The 24,868-nt window shown below is 38.2% G+C and overlaps 1 protein-coding gene across 1 annotated transcript; it reads left to right on the top strand.

Moving 5' to 3' along the window:
- Nucleotides 1–239: 239 nt before the first annotated feature.
- Nucleotides 240–24,457, top strand: LOC131420887 (cytochrome c oxidase assembly protein COX16 homolog, mitochondrial). The gene is made up of 4 exons (XM_058567227.1): nucleotides 240–451; nucleotides 4,485–4,556; nucleotides 22,548–22,610; nucleotides 24,094–24,457. Exons 1-4 carry the CDS (start codon nucleotides 251–253, stop codon nucleotides 24,208–24,210), a joined length of 453 nt encoding a protein of 150 aa, XP_058423210.1. The 5' UTR covers nucleotides 240–250; the 3' UTR covers nucleotides 24,211–24,457.
- The last annotated feature ends 411 nt before the right edge of the window (nucleotides 24,458–24,868 follow it).

Below are 24,868 nucleotides of genomic sequence, written 5' to 3'. Positions count from 1 at the left end.
TAGCTGATTTATCGAGGGGCAGTGTGCAAAGAAGCGTTCTAAGAAGATGCTGGTCAAGACCCAGAACGTGGGGCGTACCGTTTCCACATCAATTGACGATGACTACAAACACGACTTAAATCCCTAAGTCCCGATGGCAAGCCAGCGTACCGGAACCAAAGCGCTGACACTCCAATTTCCGGGCGGACGCGCGTGTACGTTACGACGGATCGATTGCTTTTGCCTGGCGGAGGCCTATCAGGGCAGGACCATGCACCGGGAGGCTAAGGCGAGGGGTGAGTCCAGCACGTCCTCGCCTTGGAGGAGGATTGGGCCGCTGAGGTTCAGGAGGCCGCGCTGGGCCCGTTTGGCGGGGCGTCCGAGCGGGTCGGAGAGTTCAGTCATGTTTGCAGACGCGGTGAAGCGCGCCCTGCGCAGGAACAAGACCCTTCGCTACGGAGTCCCCATGTTGGTGAGTGCAGGGAGGAAAAGCGTGGAGGCGGGTTTCCGTGAGGGGCGGGACCTCAAGTTTGGCTGATCGAAACTGCGGGCGTCAGTCGTACCTCTGGCGAGGGCCAGCAGCCTGGGCCAGGAGGGGGCTGGCGGTAGATCGAGAGCTGTTAGGCGGTCCTGCTAGTCTTCTCGCCGCGGAGTGAGGTCTCGAGTTCCCCTCTTACCTTCGCTGCTAGTTAGCAGGCTGTGCTTCAGAGAGCCGTGTCAGAACCAGATTTTAACCCACATTTGGATGATTGCTAAGCTTGCCTTTGTTTCCCCCGCCACAGCTTGACAGTAGTCGGGATCATCGAGACTAGATGTATTTACTTAATTTAACCACAATTTCGGGCATCTCTGTGTTTCAGGTGCCTAATTTGTGAGCTGGCTTCGTTTTTCCAGGGTGGTGTTATTAGTTAAATAAAACCTTGTGAATTGAATGTTTAGCACGGCGCCTGCCACATTGTAGCACCCCTCAAAAGGTTGCTGAATTATAGTTGATATTTTTAAAGCACATTGAAAGTAGTTTTGGTGTGTATATATTTGCGCCCAATCCCACACTGAGTTCCCTGAAGATCCCATTCGTCATGAAGATTCAGGTTGAGGTTGACATAACACCAACCAGAGTTGGAATCCAGCCAGACAGTTCCCCTTACTTACAAGTTGTTTTGCTTCAGCAGGCCTTGATATCATAGTAAATGTAACTATTTAAATAAATCATGTAGACAAATGCCATTTAAAAAAATACAGAATAGTTTATTTGGTATGATTTTGGTACAGGTGAAGTTACCAGCTTGTGCTTTTAAGCAGGAGTAAATGAAGAAGCAACCTTAGAAAAGTGATGAGTTTTTTACTCATCTTTGATGAATCTGGATTTTTAAAAAATCTTTGGAAACTCCTTTTTATATGTATTTTAAAAAGTTTAAAGAAGACTTTGTCTTTTTAAGATAATGTAGTAATTATATTTGTGTAGATGACAGAGCATGTGTAAAAACTGTCCTCTGCAGGTTCCTTTGCCCCTCAAATGGAGGCCCATTCAGAAGCATTGTGATTGTGGTGACTAACTTGAAGTCACCTGCTTGTCCCAATGGAAGCCAGTTTGATTTTGTTTCTTACCTTTCAAAATCATCAAAGTCAAGGTCTTAAAACAACTACTATTGAAGTATCTTCTAGGGGTTTCTCATTGGTTTTATTTCATGGAATGGAAAGTACCACAGTAGCCTTCTTGCCAAGTGTGTTACTCTATACTGCTCTCTATGTCTATACTGGACCTAGGGCATCATGTTTCAAAATATGGGTCCTAAACATATAAGTAATTTTGTAGAGGAAAATGTTGAATTCATTAAGTCTTCTACTTTAGCAGGCAGTCACCATGCTTAGGTTTAGCTTGTAGGTAGTAGCCTACTATTTGGGGCTTTCTTTCCCATGATAATTTAGGCTCCAGAGCCCTTGCGGTGCTAATCTGGTCTGCTTTGTTCACCTGGTGCTCGCTTCATCACTTCTAGGAGTGGAATGTTAGTAATCAACGTGTAAATGTTTTTAAAGATGTAGGATTGATTGAGATCACGTAAGAAGTTAATGTAGACAGAGAAGACCAAACATTGTGCCCTGGGATACTCCAGCAGTTGAGAGTTGGGGTGCACAGGAGGAACCAAAAAAGGAGACTAGGAGGGATTCTCAGTGAGGCGAAAGAAAAACCAGGTTTACGGGAAGAGGAGGAAAGTGTGATCAACTGTGTCAAATTTTGCTTGTGAAATAAGATGAGAACAGAAATTTAACCATTGGATTTAGTAACATGGATGTCATTGATGGTTGGAATGGGTCTAAGAGAGTGGGAGGAGCAGCCAGCATAGACAACTCATTTGAGAAATTTTACTGAAGATAGGAACAAAGAAATAGGATTGTAACTGGTGGGGAAGTGAGGTCTAGAGAAGTTTGTTAATAAGATGGGGGAAATAATAGCATTTTTTACGATGAATCATGCAGTAGTGAGCAAGATTTTGATGATATGGGAAATGGGAGAATTGACAAAGCAGTTTCCTTTGGTAGATAGGATGATACGGGATCTAGCGCACAAGTGAAGATATTTAGTTAGGAGTGTAGCTACTATAGTAATGAGTGTTAGGTGGTGCAATGCAGTTATGATGGTAACTACCGAGAATTAGTGCAGACTTCACAGATTACGCGCACAGTCCTCCATAGAATTGCCCTTACGTTAGACCCCAGCTGAAAGCTCTGAGATTCTTAGGGCACCTGTGCTTCTGACCAACTGGTTACAAATTCGAGGCTTTCTATTATGCCCTCAGGTTCACCAATTCACTAGAATGACACACAGAACTCAGGAAAGCACTATACTTATGATTATAGTTTTATTATAAAGGATGCAAATTAGGAACAGCCAAAAGAAGGGACCCATACGGCAAGGTGTGGGAGCGTCCCAAATGCAGAGTTTCCATGTTTTCTTCCCGTGGAATCAGGGCATGCCACCCTGCCAGCACATTCATGTGTTCACCAACCAGGAAGCTCACCCAAGCTTCAGTGTCCAGAGTTTTTTATTGGGGTTTCGTTTTCTGGGCATGGTTGGTTGAATCATTGGCTGTGTGACTGAACTCAGTCTATAGCCCTCCTCTCCTCCCTGGACATCAGAAATTCAGGTTGATATCGCATGGCTCAAAGCCCCAACCCTCTAGTCACAAGGTTGGTCATTCCAGCGTGGTCAGCCTCTATCCTATAACTATCTAGGGGCCCACCATGAGTCACCTCATTAGCATGAATTCAGATGTGGTCCCAGGGGCTCATTGTGAATAGCAAAGATACTTCTGTCACTCAGGAAATTCCAAGTTAGTAGCTCCCTCCCAGGAACCTGGGACAAAGACCAGACAAATTCTTTATTATTTATAGTGACATGTGGGTACTGTGATTTCAGTAGTCCACGAAAGAGACGTTGGTGGCCTGGCGTACAGTATTAGAAGAGGATATAGTCAGAAATTGTCAGATTCAAGAAATATTTTGAAAGTAGAGGTGACAGAACTCAGGGATGGATTAGCTGTGAGATGGAATGAGAGGAGCTAATGATGACTCCAGAGAAGTTGGTTTGAGTAATTTGGTGAAAGGAATCGACATTTACTGGGCTGTGTAAGATTGGTTAGGGGCAGGTTGGGGCAGAAAGAGTGTTGGGGTATAAAAATCAAGAGAGTTTTTAAAAAAATTAATTTGTATATACCTGTTAGACTTTCAAGTGGAGATGTCAAATAGGAGGGCAGGTCTTCAGTTCAGTGGGATGTTTTCCATTGAAAATGTACATTTGAAGGTTATTAGGTTATAGAGGCTATTTACATCCACAGAACTGGATAACGTCACCTAGGGACTCAGTGTTGGTTGTCAGTAGGTAGAAGAGGTGAGAAGACTGAGCCTTTTGGGATACTCCAACATATTGAGGTTGGGAAGGTGAGGAAGAATGAATAAAAGGAGACCGAGAAGGAATTAGGAAAACCAGGGGTGTGTCTTTTCATTGAAACTAAGGGACAAAAGTTATTTTACTTACACAAAGAATTCTTATACGTTGACGTTGCAGGTATTAGCTGCTTATATATAACATATTTAATTCTGATCTTGAAGAAACAAGGCCAGCATTTTATTCCTGGCTCTACCCAGTATAATCATGGGCAAGTTGTTTAGTTGGCTGTCCTTCAGTTTCCTCATCTATTAAATGTTTTTTTTTTCCCTTAGCTCATAGGTCTTTTGTAAGGATCAACTAATGAAATGCTTGTGATGATGTTATTTAAACCATAAGGTCGAGTACAGATATGGGGTACTGATTTTGGTATTTGATAATGTTTCCCAGTGACAGTATATACTCCATCTACTCTGAACAGATGAATGGTAACTCACCAGGGGAAATAATCTATAGGATTTTGTATAATCTGTCACTGTTGGTATTTAGAGAAGTAATCTATAGATAGACTGAATTCTGCCCTTGTATTTTGTTTAATTGTTTCCTTTCTTTGTTTCAGTTGCTGATTGTTGGAGGTTCTTTTGGTCTTCGTGAGTTTTCACAAATCCGTTATGATGCTGTGAAGATTAAAGTAAGAACTGTAATTAGAGTTTGACGTGTGTCTGTGTATATGTGTGTTCTGGTTGAGGAGACGTGTATATTGAGTATACTAAGCAGTCTGAGATTTGTCTTGCTATTCAAGACTGATATATGATCTTTGAGCTCTTCTTATTCTTTAAAATAACAGTAATGATCACATGGAAGTGAATCATGAAGTATAAAGAATTTAGTAATCCTTCTTACTCACTAGAAAATTTGCAATACTGTTAGCTTTCTCTGACAAAATATGCTCTGGTGTAGTTGTTTTTAGGATTTAGAAGGGACTAAAGAACATGGGACAACAATTTCACTCCACTTTATTACTCCAGTTATAAATTGGCTATTTCATATTAATACCAGTAATTTTATAAGTTATATTGATATGTATCTTTAGTAACTAATACTAAAAGAAAGGAAAATTACTTTTCATTATAATGATACCTATCTTTTTATAGGTATGCCTTTGGGTAAGACTATACTAATTCCTTATATATATATATATATATATTATTGTCTCACTTTTACAGGTGAGGAAATGGAGGCTCAGAGAGTTTAAGTAACTTGCCTAAGGACACGTGGTTACTTAGAGGTAGAGCTAGGATTCCCACTCTCTGTGATTACATGATTACTGTCAGATTCAGGCCAAGTGTTATGTAAGAACTCTGGTTAATCCCTTCGGAAGTGTGTAGTCTTTGTTTGTGGGGCACATCTGATATTTGAGGTTTTTTCTATATGTGTATATATATAATGAAATATATATATTTCATTAGCAGACCGCAGTAATATTGGAGGGAAAGTAAAGAGTATTAAAGGCCTATTCAGTTTTCTCAGTTAATTTTAGGGTTTAAGAGAAACACCAACTCCAGCTAGTCTTAAAGATGGCAGGTATTAGAGTAAATATTACATTTAAAATGAATATATAGTTGTATGAGGGAATAGAGCAATTATCAATTGTGTTAAGAAGCTTCTGTTAGCATTCCAATTATTTTATTAAGGAATTTTTCGCTTTCCCTTTAAGATGAAAATTATAATAATCTGACTTTTGGAAGTGAAACAACAGGTACATATTTGAAAAATAATTGAATATTTGTCGTGTGTTAGAGCCTACAGATAAAGTTTCAAGAAACTGGTTCTTACAAAGCTTCTAGCGTAATCAAGGCTGGAAGACATCTAATATAAAAATGTACCCAAAAATATAACAATGCCCAGTAAAATGCTATATTAGAATTTTGCATAAAACTTTACTAGAACTTCCAGGAGAGGCATACAGTTTAGACTTGAGAGGCGGGTATCAGAGAAGGTTTGCTAGAGGTATCAACCTTTGATTTAAGGCTTTAAGAATGAGTAAGAGTTAGCTAAATGGTGGAAATGATTAATATTCTATAACCTAGAGGGAGTATTAGGCATATGGTCAGATTTTCAATTTAGAAATATCTCTGGCAGTGGAGTACAGGGTGGTTGGGGATTGGGGGAACAATAGGAGGGAAGAGATTGCTTCAATTGGAGATGAAGAGACCTGTTAGGACGCTTTGGCAGTAGTATAGAGGAACAAAAATGGAACCTAAAATAAAACATTTGCAATGAAGATAAAAATGAATGGGTTCCAGGAAAACTTTTAGCAGCAAACTGATAGTATTTGATGACTAATGTGATGATTATAATATAAAAATATGAATAAGTCTCAGCCTGAAGTTTTGGTTTTGAGAACTAGATAAATGGTGGTGTTAATCACTCAGTTAAGGAGAGAGATTGAGGAAGATTGTGATAACAGGAAAGGTCTAGAAGATGGAGTCAAAGAGAACAGAGTTAGGTGAAGTTGAGAGAATGAGGTTCATTGAAGTTGAGAGAACAAAGTTGAGAGGTTGGAAGTTGGTCAGGGTCTGTGGAAGGAGGCTGAGAGGACAGAGTTCAGGTGAGAAGCATCAGAGGACAAGACCTACTCTGGTTGAGAGGTCAAACTCAGGTGAAGTCAAGAGTCAGCATTCGGATGACGTTGAGTTCAAACAAGGTAGAGAGGATGAGGTGGACTAAATCTGAGAGGGAGTGAGAGGTTAACACTGGTTGAGGTTGATAAGGGTTGAGAGGTGAGAGTGATACCGGCTCAAGACAAGGTTGACATAAGGGAAGCCATATTGTAGAAAAGAAAAACTCTGTGGTAACTTTGGATGACCTCTGACAAACTAACCCAGCTGGATATGCACCCTCTAGGAGATCTAACTGCTCTGTAGATTTTACGACCCCTGCTTGTGCATGTAGCTCCCAGTTGCGATAAGATGATAACTTCGTTTTTATGAGTTCCTTAGGAATGTGATGACACCCGAACAGTGAGTCTATGCTGATAGCGATCATCAGTGAAAACTGAAAGATCTGGTGTGGCACTCCCAGTCTGTAACACCAGAAGGTCAACATTCCTGACCCCTTCCCCAGTAACCCAATGGCCTATATAACTGCTGTAAGATTTCGTGCCCCCTTAAGATGGTTCTTTTGGACATGAGTCAGCCTTCTTCCCTTGTGCTAGCAAGCTGTAATAAAAAAGTCCTTTTTCTCCTACCACCTTGCCTCTTGACTATGGGCATGTCTTGTGGTGATCAGAAGGCCCCATATTGGGTGGTAACAAGAGTAAGGGTGAGCCAAGAGGGCAAGATTGCTGAGGTCAGGAAGATTCACAACTGGCATTGAGAGGACAGATCCAGTTGAGAAGGACCAAGAAAGGATAAGTTCAGTTGAGAAGTTTTGAGAAGGGTGGAAAAAGACAGTATTGATTCCGAGTGACCAGACATCTTAGTTTGCCTGAAACTGTCCTGATTTTAGGACTGAAAGTCTGGCATCCCCGGACACAAGAATTCCTGCTTTTCAGTCATGGTTGTGCAAGGTTGAAAGAAAAGTACAGAACTCATGAGGTAGGCTAAAAAAATAAGCTGACACCAGTACCTTTTAGTTTTAGTGTGAAATAGATATGACAGTTTCTCTGCCTTCCTGAGTGGCCGTTGCTCTTTTTCCTCCTGCCTCCTAATGCTGATGACCGTGGATCCACAATAATAGAGCATCCATTGTTGCATCACTCCAAGTGATGTGACTTAAGTGTGCAGTTAAGTGCATCTTAATCCTGGGTATTAACAGTCTTTTTTTTTTTTTTGACTTTGCTTGTCTGTTGTACTTTGTAAGGAAAATTGTGCTGGTTTAATTTTTAACATTGTAAGTACCATGACCATGTTTTCTAAGATTCAGATAATGAAAATGAGAACAGTTACAATACTAATGCCAGTATGATCCAGACATCACTGAAAAAGAAAGCTAAGTGACTATGTTATTTTAATGACAGATGGAAGGACACATACAACTGGATTAGGGAGTTAAATCACCCAAACAGAACATACTGCAAAATATGCAGAAAAGAACTTGAGGTTGGGCATGGTGGAGACGGGGATGTGAAAACACATATGAAGGAAGACTGAATCTCACAGGTCCAGAATGAGACAGGCAGGTACTTGGAAATCAATCAAAAGTTTACTCGTCTCCCCAAAAAACACCAGTGCTCAGTTGAAAATAGCAGCTGCTGACTTAGTCGTGCATACCACACTAACGAGAACATGCATTATCATGCTGTTCCCTTGATTGGTCTATGAAACTGAGTCAAGTTACATTTTTCTGATTCAGAGGTTAGAACTAAATCCTGTGGGCAAACAGAAGAGGAAATTTTGGCAGCAGGTGCGTTGACCCCCTACAGTATAGAGCTGATTCTATTAAATCTTACCAAGGGTGGTGCTTTCTAAGTAGTCAAGTGAGGAACTGAATCATGGCTACAAAAAATGTTCACCTTAGCTCTTAGGTACTCTGATTTGAAAATGAAGTTTCAAATTGTCTTCTGATTTTTTTGAAGATTTTAGTGAAACCACGGGAAACAAAAACCAAAAATTGTTGATATCTTGTCAGATGTTGCTTTTGCCCAATTTTCTGTCTGCTTCCTTTATGGGACTCCAATCCAGATGTATATTAGACTCTATAACTATGTCCAACATTTCTGTTATGCTTTTTTTATGTTTTATTTTTCTCCCATCTTTTCAATTTTAAGTTGTATGTTTTCCGTTGTTCTAACTTGTCATCACTAAACCTGTCGTTTGCTGTGTCCAATCTCTTATTAAAGTCATCCGTTGATTTTGTGATTTCAGTTACAGTATTTTTTAGTTTTGAAATGTACATTTAATTCATAATTATATATTGTAATATTCTGGCGAGATCTTCCATGAAGTCATATTTTTATTTTTTTCCTTTAATATCTTGAATGTGTATGAATCATAGTTACTTTAAAGTCCTATCTCCAACATAAAGATCAACTATAGATCTGCTTTTATTGTCTCATTTTTTTCTCTTGGTTTTTTGTTATGTAGTTCTTTTTTTTTTTTTTTTTATAATTTTATTTATTTATTTATTTATTTTTTCCCCCAAAGCCCCAGTAGATAGTTGTATGTCATAGCTGCACATCCTTCTAGTTGCTGTATGTGGGACGCGGCCTCAGCATGGCCGGAGAAGCGGTGCGTCCGTGAGCGCCCGGGATCCGAACCCGGGCCACCAGCAGCGGAGCGCGCACACTTAACCGCTAAGCCACGGGGCCAGCCCTGTTATGTAGTTCTGTCTTGGAACGTGGCTTGTAATTTTTTTTAAATTAAATATTAGATGTTTGTAAACAACTGTAGAGATTCCAGATGGTATTGTTTGCCTCCAAAAAGGGTTTATCCTTTTTTCTGCTAGGCAGGTAGAGTAGGAGGCTGACCCTCTCCAAGAGGGAGCCAGCTCATGGCTTGACTGCAGTTTAAGCATCTCTGCTTTTTCCCTGTTCCTAGGGCATGACCCTACGTGGCTTTCTATTGGGACTCCAGGAAATTCAGCTTTACTTTTCAGAGATTTCCAGCCTTGTTGTATACTCTTGCCTTATGCAGTTTCAGAATTTAGGGTCTATTCTCAGTGGGATCCATGTTGGATATTTAAGACCCTTGATCTGTCTTTTTGTCACTATAGTCCTGTGTGATGGTTTCTCTAACTCCCAGGAGCAGCTTCGTTTCAATCCTTGATTCTTATCCTGTAGCTGTTTCAGATTTGGCAAGTGTACCCAGGGCAGAAATGGGCTTTCAACTCTCAGCTCCTGTGGCACCCTTCCCCTGGTGGGTCTTAACCTCTTAAACCCCAAGAGACTGCAGGTAGTGGTTTTTTTGGTGGCGGTGGTTTTTGATTTTGCAAATTACTTTGACATCATTGGACACATTTGTAATCCTATTTTGTACAGAAAATGAAGGCACAGGAAAATGGTTTATCAAAATGTTATACAATAGAGTGGTATCTTAGGTAGGGGTTTGGTTTAATGTATGCTAGTAAGCAGGAATTGTACAATTGCACACTATCAAAAATTAGCACTGAAAATCGCTTTAAAATCACGCAAAGTACAGACATATCATCTCTCAATAATATAACCAGTTTTTTTCCCCCACCAGCATTTGGTTATTTGCCATGTTCTCAGTTGAAACCATATGAAGGAGTTAACTTGTGTTTTAGGTTTTATTCCCTTTACATACATTCAATGATTAATATAGTAATTCATTATTTCATTTCTTTGATTGTGAAATATAGTACAGAAATCAAGGAGCGCATTCAAAATACATGAACAATAATGAATTATTATAAACTGAACACCCAGATAGCCACTGTCAATGTCAAGAAGTAGAAAATTACTAGCACTCCAGAAGCATGCTCCTCTCTCCATGCCCTCTTCTTGCCCCAAGGATAAACATTACCATGCTTTTTATAGTAATTACTTCATTGCTTTTACTATTTCAGAATACATCCCAAAACACTATGGTTAATTTTCTTTGCTTTGAATTTTGTATCAGTGAAATCATACATATTCTTTTGTCTTCCTTTTTTTTTTTTTTGGTGAGGAAGACCGGCCCTGAGCTAACATCTGCCAATCCTCCTCTTTTTGCTGAGGAAGACTGGCCCTGGGCCAACATCCATGCCCGTCTTCCTCCACTCTACATGGAATGCCGCCACAGCATGGCCTGACAAGCAGTTCGTCATTGCGCACCCAGGATCCGAACCAGCGAACCCCAGGCCGCCACAGCAGAGTGCGTGCACCCAACCACTTCCACCATTGGGCCGGCCCCTTGTCTTCCTTTTTTTTGAGGTGTAATTTATATATAACATTAGTTTTAGGTGTACAACCTAATGATTCAATATTTGTATATATTGCAAGATGATCACCACAATGTCTAGTTAACATTTATCACATACACAGTTAAAAAAATTTTTTTTTCTTGTGATGAGAACTTTTAAGATTTACTCTCTTAGTAACTTTCAAATATACAGTACAGTGTTATTTACTATAGTTGCCATGCTGTACATTACTTCCTCATGACTTATTTATTTTATGACTGGAAGTTTGTAGCTTTTGACCCCCTTCACCTGTTTCCCCAGCCCCCAGCTTCTGGCAGTCACCAATCTGTATCTGTGATCTCAGTATCCATGAGCTCAGTTTTTGTTTTTTTTTTTTTAAGATTCCACATGTAAGTGAGATGATACAATATTTGTCTTTCTCTCTCTGACTTATTTCACTTAACGTACTGCCCTCAAAGTCCATCATGTTGTCACAAATGGCAGGATTTCATTCTTTTTTATGACTGAAGAATATTCCATTGTATATATATACCAGATATTCTTTATCCATCCATCCATCAATGGACACTTAGGTTGTTTCCATATTTTGGCTATTGTAAATAATGCTGCAGTGAACATGCGGGCACGTTTATCTTTTTTTGAGTTGCTGTTTTTGTTTTCTTCAGATAAATATCCAGAAATGGAATTGCTGGATCATATATTAGTTCTATTTTTAATTCTTTGAAGTACCTCCATACTGTTTTCCATAGTGGCTGCACCAATTTACACTCCTACCAACAGTGCACAAGGCTTCCCTTTTCTCTACATCCTCACCAACTCTTGTTTGTTATTTCTTGTCTTTTTGATAATAGCCATTCTGACATGTGTGAGGTGACGTATCATTGTGGTTTTGATTTGCATTTCCCTGATGATTAGTCATGTTAAAGCATTTTTTCATGTACTTGTTGGCCATCTGTATGTCTTTGGAAAAATGTTTATTCAGATCCTCTGCCCATTTTTTTTATTGGATTGTTTGTTTTTTTGCTATTGAGTTGTATGAGTTCTTTATATAATTTGGATATTAACAGATATCCTTATCAGATATATGACTTGTAATTATTTTCTCCCATTCAGTCTGTTGCCTTATCATTTGGTTGATTGTCTGACTTTTTTTTCAATATTATGTGTGTGAAATTCACCTATGTTTTAGCTCTAAATTCAGGCGTCAACAAGCTTTTCTTGTAAGGAGCCAGATAGTAACTGTTTTAGGCTTTGTGAGCCATAGACTCTTTTACAACTACTCAACTCTACTATTGTAGCATAAAAGCAGCGTAGACAAACATAAACAAATGAGCATGGCTGTGTTCAAATAAAACTTTATTTACAAAAACGGGTGTTAAACTGGATTTGGTCCATGGGCCATGCGTGCCGACCCCCTGATTTCTTCATTACTATATTGTATTCCATTAAATATACCATAATTTATCCATTTTACTGTTGATAGACATTTGGTTGATGTCCAGTTTTGGCTAGTGAAAATAATGCTGCTGTAATCTGTTAAATAAAATTCAGCCGAGTAAATTTGAAGATCTAATTGGCTTTATTAAACAATTCATGAATCAGGCAGCATCCCATCTACAATTAGAAGGCCACTCCAGGGGGTTGTACAAAATAGAAGGTTTTTATAGGAAGAATAGGGTCAAGGGAGCTATTAGCAAAAGAAAAGAAAGGATTATTTTTAGGCCAGGACATGTTCTTTTTTGCAGAGAAGGGACAGGCAAGGGTTTTATCTTGTAGATCGCCTCTTCTTTCTCTGGGGGATCAAGAGGGCCTACGTGACAGATTATTTCATTGGTGCTGACTGGAAAATTCCAGATTTGTTGATTAAGATTTGCATTTCTTGGAGAGGTTGAAATTGCAATTAAGTTATGTGTTAAACCTAGGTTTGGTATTGTGGGCTTTAGCATGAGTGATGCTGTTTTGGGCTGGTGGTTTTCTCTTTAACAGAACATATTTTCTATATTTCTCTCATTGCACATGTACGAAAAAGAAATTGTTAGGTTATAGGGTATGTGTATCATACTTGACCTTTATTTGAAAATTTCCAAACTGTTTTTCAGAGTGAATGAATCAATTGTAGGGGAGGAAAAATAATTTTCCCTTTACCCTTCTAGATTCTTGGCTAAGAACTCCCTGTAAGAAAAGGCTAACAAGAGAAGAACAAACAGAAGTTTAATAACATGTATACCTCCTGTATACATGGGAGATACCCAGAAACCTGAGCAAAACTCTCCCCAAAATGACCCAAGCGGTCACCTTAAATACCGTCTTCAGCTCAAGACAAAAGAGGGATGTTGGGGGTTGGGGGAGCCAGTTATGGGAAGTTACCAGTAAAACAGTAAAAGCACAGTAAATAGGGTAAGATTGTTATGTAGATTTAAGTGGGTGCCTTCTCATTAATAAGAGTTTCTTGTGATTTAGAGTCATCATTCTCTGTACAGAGAGGTAGACACCCTTACAAATAGAGATTTCCTCTATAAATGTACATGTCCCTTACCAAAGGGTAACTTCTACTGGTTCTCAGAGCTTCTCCTCTGTCTGCTGTTTCTTAAACAACCAGCTCAAGATAATCCTTATGCCAAAGGAGCATATTTTGGGGTGTCATATTCTGCTCCCCTTCACAATCTACACTGCCCATAGTTTATTCTTCCCAAGGTTCCAAATACTTGCCAATACTGTAACCACAGGCCCACTAGGACCAGTTTGAATGGACCCCAACTCTTATCAACAAAGCGATTAAGAGTTGTTTTTCAGAAAATTTGGAAAGTCACATAGCCAGAGCATGCACAGAAGAGGACATCTTGACCTGAAATGACACTGGAACTAAAGATTCCATATGGAACCAAAGGACTGGGACATGATCGGAACTTGAAAGTCAGACTTTCATCAGAGGCGAGGGGTCCATTGTCTAGGAAGGTCTGGTGTTAAAGCCCTTCCACACCTTACCATAAATGTCTAAAGCGCTCCAATCAAAACCTGCCCCACCAGCATCTCCACGTACCAGCTGTTCTCCCTAACCTCTTAAATTTCACCTCAAATACTGAATCAGGGAGACAGATCTGAGAACTTTTGCCTCTTGTCTCCTTGCAGGTCAACCTCACACTAAAGCCTTTTCTCAAAAGCTGATGCCTTAATAATTGGGGTTTTTTAATGTACATCGGGCAGAGAACCCCACTTGTGCGGTAACAATACTTGGTATTCTAGAGTGGTTTTTTTTTAGACTATTTTGGTGTATGTGTTATAAATTATCTAGTTATTTCTTGAATTTGAATTTTTCTTGGTGACTAATGAGGTTGATCACTTTTCATATGTCTATTGGTCATTTATGTTTCTTTTTTTGTGTATCCTCTATTGTGATGTTTCAGGTCTCGGTTGCTCTTTTTTTTTTTTTTTTACTGGGATGTTGGTTTTTTTCTTTTTGTTTTATAAAATTTCTTTATACATGCCAGATTATAAACCTTTTAGTCTTCCCTCTTAATGGTATCTTTTGATGAACAAATTTTCTTAAGTTTAATGTAGTCTATTTTATTCCTTTTTTACTTTATGGTTACTTTTTCTTTTTGTCTTTTTATGAAAAATTATTACTACTCCAAAATATAAACATTTTTCTATGTTATTGCTAAAAACTTTGTTTTTGCCTTTTATATTTGGGTCTACATTCCATCTGGAATTGATTTTTTTGTATATGGTATGAGGAATTGTGATATTGTGATTTATAAGAAATATGTATGTGGTTGTTCTTGGCAGGGAGCTCCTAAAACCCTTGAAATTTCCTAAGTGATGAGAGCAATCAAGGTGTCTTTTGTTATGTTAACGAGGTGACTTTTGGAATGTCCCTGGGTAAGCTAAAGATGGGAGCTGGTTGCCAGGGGAGTCAACCATGTGATCAGAAGGTTAAAGCTTTCAGTCCCACCCCCGGACCTCCAGGGAAGGAAGTGGGACTGGAGGTAAAAGCAATTGCCGATGACGATAATGTAATCAATTGTGCCTATGTAATGAAGCCTCCATAAAAACCCAAAAGGATAGGGTTCCGACAGCTTCCTGGTTGGTGATCACGTGGAGGTGCCAGGAGAGTGGCCCACTCGGAGAGAGCATGGAAGCTCCAAGCCCTCTCTCCATACCTGGCCCTATGCATCTCTTCCCTCTGGCTGTTCCTGGATTATACCTTTTATAATAAACTGGTAATCCAGTAAGTAAAATGTTTCTCTGAGTTCTGTGAACCACTGTAGCAAATTAATTGAACCTGAGGAGAGGGCATTGGAACCTCCAATCTATAGCCAATCAGTCAGAAGTACGGGTGACAACAGTACAGGTGTCTCAAGTTGGGGGAGGGGGTGGTCTTATAGGACTGAGCCCTTAACCTGTGGAATCTGACACTATCTCCAGGTAGATAGTGTCGGAATTGAGTTAATTGCTTGGTGGTGTGAGAAAAACACACAGTTGGAGGAATGTTTTCCCTAATGTAGGTAACAAGTTGTCCAAGCACCATTTACTGACAATAACATCTTTTTCTTCCTGCTCTTCTGTGCCTATTTTGTCATAAGTCTGTTTCAGGCCCCTGTTCTGTTGGGTTAGTTTGCAAATTACATTGTGGTTTTCAAGTTAACTTTGCATTCCTGAAATGAACTCAGTTGATCATGGTGTGGTGTGTTTTTGGTACATTGCTGAATTCTTGTTATAGTGTTTTCTTTAGGAATTCCGCGTTAGTGAAATTGGCCTATTCTTTTCTCTTACTGTCTTTTCAAGTTTTGATATCAAGGTTATGCTCACCACATAACTAGAAGATTTTTTGTTACATTGGTATTATTTCTTCCTTAGTAGAATCCACTGGTAAAGCCATCTGAACCTGGAGTTTTCTTTGTGTGAGGTTTTTAATTACAGATTCAACTCTTTATAGGTTATAATACTATTCAAATTGTTTATTCTTCTTCTGTTAGTGTTGGAAAGTTGTATTTTTCTATGAATTTGTCCATTTTGTCTAAAATTTCAAGTTTGTTGGCATACAGTTATTCATGTTATCCCAGGATGTATTTATTGCACATAGAATTTATGTTGATACCCTTTTCATTTTGAATACTCTTTTTGTGACTTGTCTTTCTTCTAAGTCAGTTTCACCTGAGATTGATCAACAGCTTTTGGCTTTGTTGATTCTTCTGTCATGCATTTGTTTTACCATTAATTAATTTTTGTTCTTTATTTACTTTTTCCTGTGGGTTACTTTTCTTTTTTTTTTAACTTTATGAGTCAGATTCTTCGCTCCTTCCCTTTCCATTTTCTTTTGTAATATATGCTTGTAAGCTGAAGAATTTCTTTTTAAGTATGGCCATAGCTGTGTCATGCAAGTTTTAATATGTAGTGTTGGATTCCCAAGGGGAAGGGGAGGGAAATCCCAACTCACCAGGTCTCGGGATGACGCGGGCCCACAGACACAGAAGACCGAACTTGATGCAAACGCAAGAGGTTTATTGAACGGAGCTCCGGGTCGACTCGTGTCCCTCGCAGGAGACAGAGGGGTCGACCCCGAGCCTTAGGGGGCAAGTTCTTTTATAGGATTTGGGAGCATAAAGCGGGAAAAGGTTGGCGCAGTTTTACATGATTGGTTAATTCAAAACATTCAGACAGTTACATTTTAGGGCGCGAATTGCTACGGCGCGAAACAGCTATCAAGGTGCACACACATGTCCCCACCTGGGCCCCCTCCACCCCGACCCTCCCAAACTTATCCCTCTGTAGCACTCCCTTGTTCTCAATTTTCTCTGAACAGTTTAGGGTGAGTCTTCCGCGAACAGAGTCAGTTGGGATCGATAGACTCTATTCATAGAAGACTCGCCCCAACTGCCCCTTAAGGTGTTAACATATTAAATTTTTAACATAATTTACATCCTTCAGTAGTATGTTCATAATCATTCAGTTTTTAAAAAATTTTCATTTATGCATGAGTTATTGAGGAGGAGGAAGACTATCCTCTACCTACTCTGGATCCTTTCTAGCTGGGCTACAAATTAAATTGACATGAGACCGAATAGCAGGAGAAAACCAAACAAAGCTTTATAACATGTATACATGGGAGAGACCTGGAAAAACTGGGTAACTTGACAAAATGGCAGAGGTGCTCATCTTAAATAGCATATTCGGGTAAAGACAAAGGAGGATGTTGGGAGTGGGGGAAGTCAGCTATGGGAGATTACCAGAAAAGCACAGTAAACAAGAATATGCAGATTTGAGTCCTTACCTTCTGCACTGATAAGAGTTTCTAGAGATAAGGTCATCCCCCCCTTCTTCCCAGTACAGAGAGGGAGATACCTTTACAAATGGAGATTTCCCTTACAAATGTAAATGTTTGGTAAACAGAGCTTTGATAAGAATGGGCTTAGCAGGAACCCTCCCAGTCTGTTGATACCCAGAGTTATCTATGGTGATGGCCTGTCCTGGGGACAGGCCTTCTATCTTAAACCCTTTTAGGCAGTTAGTGGTGGTGGTGGGGGTGTCAAAGTTTCTTTCTGAGTCTTCTAAGTCTTTATTGTCTTCAGCTCGAAATAATCTGCATACCAGAGTGGCACATGTTGGGGTGACCTACCCTGAACCCCATCACTGTTTAGAAATATTTTTCCTTAATTTATAAACATGAGATTTTCTAGTTAGTATTTTTTGTTGATTTCTAACTTAAGTGCATTGTAATCAAAGAAATATTTTTGAGTTCATTCTTTTCATATTTGTTGAGACTTGCTTTAAGACCCAACACATGATCAGTTTGTATAAAAGATGTGTGCTTGAAAAAAATGTATATTTTGCAGTTGTTGGGTACGTAATAAAAGTTTATGTATCCATTTGGTCAAGTTTGTTATTTGTGTTTTTCCAATTTTCTGTATTGTTGACTTTTTAAATCTGTTCTGTTACTGAGAGAATTGTGTTAACATCTCTCATTGTGACTCTGTCTATTTCACCATGATATTTAATGGTGCATATAAGTTCAGAATTGTTACATCTTCCTGGTGAATTGAATTTTTATTATAATGAAGCTTTGTTTGCCAATAATGCTTTTTCCCCTTAAAGCCTATTTTGTTGGATATTAATATGGCTTCACCAGCTTTTTTTTTAATCTCAGCCTTTCTGTAAACTTAAGTTTTACATGTATCTCTTACAAACAGAATGTATGTTTTTAATAGTCTTGGTTTTTAATGGGATCATTTAATGTAATTTTTTAATATATTTGGGTTTAAATATACCTTTTTATGTAATTTTTTATATATTTGGGTTTAAATATACCTTCTTTTTATGTACTATTTGTTGCAATTATTTCTTTTTCTCTTTTTTTAGGTCCTCTTTTGGATTACTAATACTTTATTATTTTGTTGTAGTTCTGTTAGTTTGGAGGCTATACTTTTATTCTTCCAGTAGAGGTTATACTAGAGATTATTGTGTTCTGTAGTTTTTGTTTTTCCCTTCTACTGTCTTGGTCTTGAGGGGGAGCAGAATGTGCTACCCCAGAAAGTGCCACTTTGGCATTTGGATTGTTTTGAGCTAAAGGCAGTTAAGACCCAGCAGGCTCAGGAAAAGCTTTTTACCCCTCCATTAACTGCTAAAAGAATTTAGATAGGAGGCCTGTGCCAGGAAGAGAGCTATTACCAGAGACAACATTTGTTTTGTTTTTTTTTTGCTGAGGAAGCTTGGCCCTGAGCTAACATCTGTTACCAATCTTCCTCTTCTTTTTGCTTAAGGGAGATTTGTCCTGAGCTAACATCTGTGCCAGTCTTCCTCTGTTTTGTTATGTAGGTCACAACCACAGCATGACTGATGAGTGGTGTAGGTCCGCACCTGGGATCTGAACCCGTGAACCCAGGCTGCCGAAGTGAGTGCACCAAACTTAACCACGGTGCCACAAGGCTAGCCCCCAAAGATAACCTTGTATATGAGAAAGACTTATCTGCATGGCATGGCAAACATTTGTTTACCAAACATTTGTTCTTCTCATCTTCCTGTGAATTGTCTTCCTCCGTTTTGGAACCCAAGACCTCTACTCCCTTTCTCCTCAGCTCAGGATGGTATATAAGCCTCAATTGCCTGACTGCCTGTCACTCTCGTGTCTTTGTGGGGCTCCCATACATACATAATTAAATTTGTTTTTCTCCTGTTAATCTGTCTTACGTCAATTTATTTATTTTATGATTAAGCCCCAAACCTTGGTTTTTTTTTTTTGTGAGGAAGATCAGCCCTGAGCTAACATCCATGCCAGTCCTCCTCTTTTTGCTGAGGAAGACCAGCCCTGAGCTAACGTCTATTGCCAATCTTCCTCCTTTTTTTTTTTCCCCCCTTTTGCTCCCCAAAGCCCCAGTAGATAGTTGTATGTCGTAGTTGCACATCCTTCTAGTTGCTGTGTGTGGGACACCACCTCAGCATGGCCGGACAAGCGGTGCATCGGTGCACGCCTGGGATCCGAGCCCAGGCCACCAGTAGCAGAGCGCGCGCATTTAACTGCTAAGCCATGGAGCCAGCCCCCACGTCAATTTAATTATTAGGCCAAACAATGAACCTAGAAGGGAAAAAGGGAAAATTTTTCCTCCCCAACAGTCTGGTTTTGGTATCAGTATAATGCTGGCTTCATAACATGAGTTGGGAAGTGTTCCTTCTTTTTTTTATTTTCTGTAAGAGATTGTGTAGAATTGGTGTTACTTCTTTAAATATCTTATGGAATTTGCCAGTGAAACTATCTGGGCCTCAAGTTTTCTTTTTCAGAATGTTTTTAGCTGTAAATTCAATTTTTTAAGTAGATAACACTATTCTGGTTATGTATTCCTCTTTCTCTTACATTTTCTAATTGGTGTTTACTTGAGTAAAGAAACCCTATTGATTTTGTATGTGGATTTATGCACTTTGATTTTTGTGTGTTGATTTAGCCACTTTGTTGAATTCTCTTAACTGTGCTCATAGTAAATATTCTTTTATTTATTTATTTATCTTTTGCTGAGGAAGATTAGCCGTGAGCTAACATCTGTGCCCATCTTCCTCTATTTTGTATGTGGGACGCCGCCACAGCATGGCTTGATGAGCGGTGCATAGGTCCACACCCAGGATCCGAACCTGTGAACCCTGGGCTGCCACAGTGGAGAGCAGGAACTTAACCATTATGCCACCAGGCCAGGCCCAGTAAATATTCCTAATAGAGAAACATTAGAAGCATTCCCATTAAAGCTAGGAACAAGAAAAGAATATCCATAGCTGTAGCTACCTTTTACTACTATTTTGGAGGTCATAGCCTATATAATCAAACAGCAAAAAGAAATAAATGGTATGAAGTTTAGAAAGAAAGAAATGAAAATGTCATTATTATGCACAGATGAAATGTTGTTTACTAAGAAATTTGTCTACTTATGAAGATTAAAACTATTAGAATGAAAAAGACAGTTCAACAAGGCGGCTTTTCACTTCTAAGTACTTAATAATTTTCACTTTGATTTCCTCTTTAACACGTTAATGTATTTTAAAACCTTTCAGCTTTCGTATATAGGGATTCTTCCTGCAAATATCTTTTTTCTATTGATTTTAAGTGTTACCAATTATAGTCAGTGAATATGGTATGTATGACAATATTTTTTACATGTGAATTTGCCTAGTTTTCCTTTCTGCCCCAGAACAAGTTTAATTTTATAAATACCTCGTGTGTATTTGAGGGGAAATGGCAATCTAAATTTGCTGGGCTCAAAATTCTATATATACCTATTAGAAAAAGCTTGTTAATTATTTTACTCATATCTTCAATAACCATGATTATAATCTGCTTAATCTATTAGTTTCTGGGAAAGGTATGTTAAGCTCTTCTAGTATGTTTTGTGTATTTATTTCTTATATTTTTATGCATTTTGCTATGTAAATTTCAAAACAGTGTAGTCACATAATATTTTATAGTTCTAATATCTTCTTGAAAAATTGCTTCATTTATCAATATAAAATATTACCTTTTGATGCTATTTGCCTTGAATTCTGTTTTGTCCATTATAAATGTTGCTATTTATTGATTTCCCTACCCCCACTAGTTTTTTTTTTTGTGGTATATCGTTTTTGTAACCCTCTACCTTCAACCTTGTGCTTTCTTTTTTTTTTTGTTTGTGCATTTCTTGTAAGTAGTGTATAGCTGGATTTCTAAAAATTTCAGTCAGAAAATCTCTATTAATAGATTAATTCAGCATTTACTGGGATTATTGGTATGTTTGTATATATTTCTACCTCTCAAAACAGTGATTGAGAAAAAATCAATTAGAAGCCATTAAAGAAGAAAAGAGAAAATAGTAAACATAAAATTGAGATTCAAAGTAATCCTCTCTCAATGTCAACATAGATATAATTTCATCTCATTTTAGCATTTGAGGTTGCTTGTGAGCAGTCTTTTTTTCTAATTCTTGTCCTTTTGTAAGGTCTTTTCATTCTTTTTGCTTTCGGGATTTTCTTTTTATCCTTGATCTTCTAAAGTTTTACTATTACTTGATTGAGAATGGGCTCTTTTTGTTTTGTTGTGGTTTTTATTGTGTTTTTTCAATCTGATAACTCATGTCCTCTCTCTATATTATATATTTAATTACTGATGTATTATTTAATTATTGCCCTTCCTCCATGCTCTTTGTATTCTAATTCTAAAACCCCTAACAGACATATGTCAGAACTTTTGGATCTAGCTTTCATAATATACTTTTTCTTTCATTCATCCCAGTGCTTTCCAGAATGCTTCATTGTAGAATGCGTCATTCTAGTGGAATCCTTAGGTTGTATTTCTAGTGTACTAATTTGGTCTTAAGCTGTGTTCAGTCCCTATTCTGCTATTCATTTATTTTAATTTGGGTTTTGTTGTTTGTTTATTAATTTCAGCAATCACTTTCTTCTTTCCTAAAGACTTTGCCACAGATAGCTAACATGGCATCAGCTCCTGTTTACCACTATGGAATCTTGTCTTATTTTTTCTTAGATACTTCTTTCTTTCTGGTATATGGAAACTGTTCTTTTTTGTTTTCAAGAGCAGCATTATATTTATTAGTATTTTTATATCATTTCTCTGTAAAAACATCATTTAGGATGGTGGTTAATAGCATGGACATGGAGGCAGAGAGCCAAAGTTGAAAGCCAACTTCTGCCTTTTTGACAAGTTATTCAAACTCCCTGTGTCCCATTGTCCTTACCTGTGATCATAATACTTATCTCATAGGTTTTTGTGAGGATTAAGAGATAATAAACGTCAAAATGCCTGGCTGATGGGGAGGTGACCATCAGCCCCTTGGACTACCAGACCACTTGCCCCAGGGCCCCGAAAGTGTTAAGTCTGGAGCTGTCCCTCCTCATATCCACCTGGCATTAGAGAGGGAGGATGATGCAGAGTCTCCCAAAGTTCAGGCTGTACTGCTGAACATTCGGAGTGGCGCTTTGAGCTCTTGACACCCTCCTGCTCCTCAGGAAACCGCATCCACATGGTGACAGGTCTGGACCCCCAAAAGCTGATCAGCCTGCACACACTGGAGCTTCGGGGGAACCACCCTGGGAATCAACCTTCCTAAGCTGAAGAACCTCTTCCTGGTAGCTCACAGGCTCAATATTAATAAGTAAATCTTAGCTGTTGTTAGTTGTGGTGGTAGTGATGGTACATTAGTTATCATCGTGTGATTGGATGGATGGTGGAGATTTTTCCGTGTGTTTGTAATCCGCCATACCATCCCAGCTATCCCCTTTGTAACTTTTTGAATTGAAAATTGAATCTAACAGACTTAAATAACTTATGGTTCCTCTTTCTTTTCTACAGATTGATCCTGAATTAGAAAAGAAACTGAAAATGAGTAAAGTATCATTGGAATCAGAGTATGAGGTGCAGTACATTAATATAGTCTTGCTTTTATAACAATCTTCCTAGTTAGTGACTGGTTCTATCTGCCTTAAGGTAAACTTAAATTATTACCAGTGCAGAAGAAAATTATTTACCTTGAACATATGGTATTGGGACAACTATGTAGTCATTTGAAAAGAGAATAAAGATGGATCTATATTTTATCTACTATAAATGAATAAATTCTAGATGGATCAAGAATTTAAAAATAAAAAACAAAATGCTAAAAGTACTAGGAGGAAAAAAAGGAGATTCTGTTTTGTGGTCTTGAGTCAGAAAAGCCTATTTAAGTGTGATAGAAAACCCAGAAGCTTTAAAAGTAAAGATTGATGAGTTTGTACATAAAAATTAAAAAGTTCAGCCTAAAAAATGTAATGTATATAAAGTCACTAGTTAAATGAGAAATCCTAAAAATGTTGTTTATCTTATCATGATAAATTTATTTATTTATATATGAAGAACATCTACAAATCGATATGTAAAAGTTCAACAACTCAGTCAGTAGGAACATGGGCAAAGCATGTAAAGAATTCAGAGAAAAGGAAATAAATATCATTCTTAAACATAGGAAGAGATGCTCAACTTATAATAGGAATGTCAGTTAAAATTATAATGTGTCATTTTACACCCATCTGGTTAGCAAAAATAAAGAGTTTAACAGCACATTGTATCATAGGATGTAGTGAAGGGAGGGTGTTCTCCATCTCTTATAGTTTGTTCATTTTTTATATGAAAATGAATGAAGATCTATGAAAGTTACCATCAGGGTGGTGTCAGAGGGTGAAGAAACGTTTGTGTTCTCTTTTGTCCTGCCTTCCTTCCTGTGCTTGAGAGACACTTCACACCAACTGAAGGTGGATGATGCAAACTGGAGTTGAAGCTAGTTTTTATTGCCCAAAGGGGCTTTGCTCCTGGCGGCTATGGAGAGTCTTCTTATTCTTAAGCCCAGGCCCATTTCTCAGGTGCAGGACAAATCATCTTGTTCTCTTTTCTTCCTTTTAGCAGACTTCAGGGTCTCCACCTTTGTTCTTTTCCTCTCATTTATTACCGTCACCCATGCTAACCTGTGCTGGTCATTATTATGCTGGATCAGCCTCAGGAGTTGGACTTTGTCTTCCCAGTTTCTTCCCTTTCTTTGTGCTCTCAAAAATAAAGCATGTAGACTCTTTTTCTTTTTTCTGTTTTAATACTTTTATTCTTAAGGGGAAAAGATAGGCATTAACATCAATAGCAAGCAAGAAAAATTCCAAATCCTAAGAAATATGAACATTTATTCAAATGTTCATATGAAACATTTCTTCAATTATTATGCTTGATATGCAGTTGATTTATTTATTAAAATTATAATTGAGGGCCTGTTGGATTCTGTCTACTCAGTTATTTATTCATTCATTCAGTGATGTCCTAATCAAAGCCACAGGGCTCCTACACTAATATATATACTTTAATTTTTGTGGCTCTATAGAAAATAAAGGACTCCGCTTTTGATGACTGGAAGAATATTCGAGGACCCAGGCCTTGGGAAGATCCTGATCTCCTCCAAGGACGAAATCCAGAAATCCTTAAGACTAAAACAACTTGACTATGCTGAGTCTTTCTTTTTTTTAAATAAAAATATTATCAACTGGAATTCTCATTTCTGCTCCTATCCAGTGGGAAAAAAATTTCAGACCTGCAGAAGCCTGGATGTGAGTAATTCAGTGGTAGATGATCTTGATAAAAAGTCAAGTAGAGGTTTTTATACTTCCCAACTCTGCCATTTGCAAATGAAAGTAACAATGTTGACTACATATATTTTATACTGCTGAATAAAAATGTGAATATTGCTACTTAGAGAGTATCATTTATTCCACTCCCAACTACCCACCCGTGTTCTTTTCCACCAGCCACTAGGGCAACATTTTGATACTTCAGTCTGATGCTTAATGAGAATAGTAGGTAGGGATCCAGATTTCTGACAGTAACATCAAGCAGAGATTTGACGTGAAACCTATGTAGGAAAATAATACAGATCACAGTGTGATACGAGTCTTGGTTTTATTTATAATACTTCACATGGTTATTGTTCCTGAGTAAACCAAAAATCATGAAGTAGTACATATTATATGCAGATATGGCAAATTTGTTCAGGTAATTCACAGATGACTACAGTTTGGGAAACACTGATTTAAGGTATGCTTTGTGCCTTAGCATAATTTGCATGAAAATTGTGTAGTTTTTTGTTTTGTTTTTTTAACTTG

This window comes from Diceros bicornis, chromosome 24 (assembly GCF_020826845.1).
Source record: "Diceros bicornis minor isolate mBicDic1 chromosome 24, mDicBic1.mat.cur, whole genome shotgun sequence".
NCBI lineage: Eukaryota > Metazoa > Chordata > Mammalia > Perissodactyla > Rhinocerotidae > Diceros > Diceros bicornis.
The sequence above is the reverse complement of the archived record's forward strand: the minus strand, read 5'-3'. Positions and strand labels throughout refer to the sequence as shown.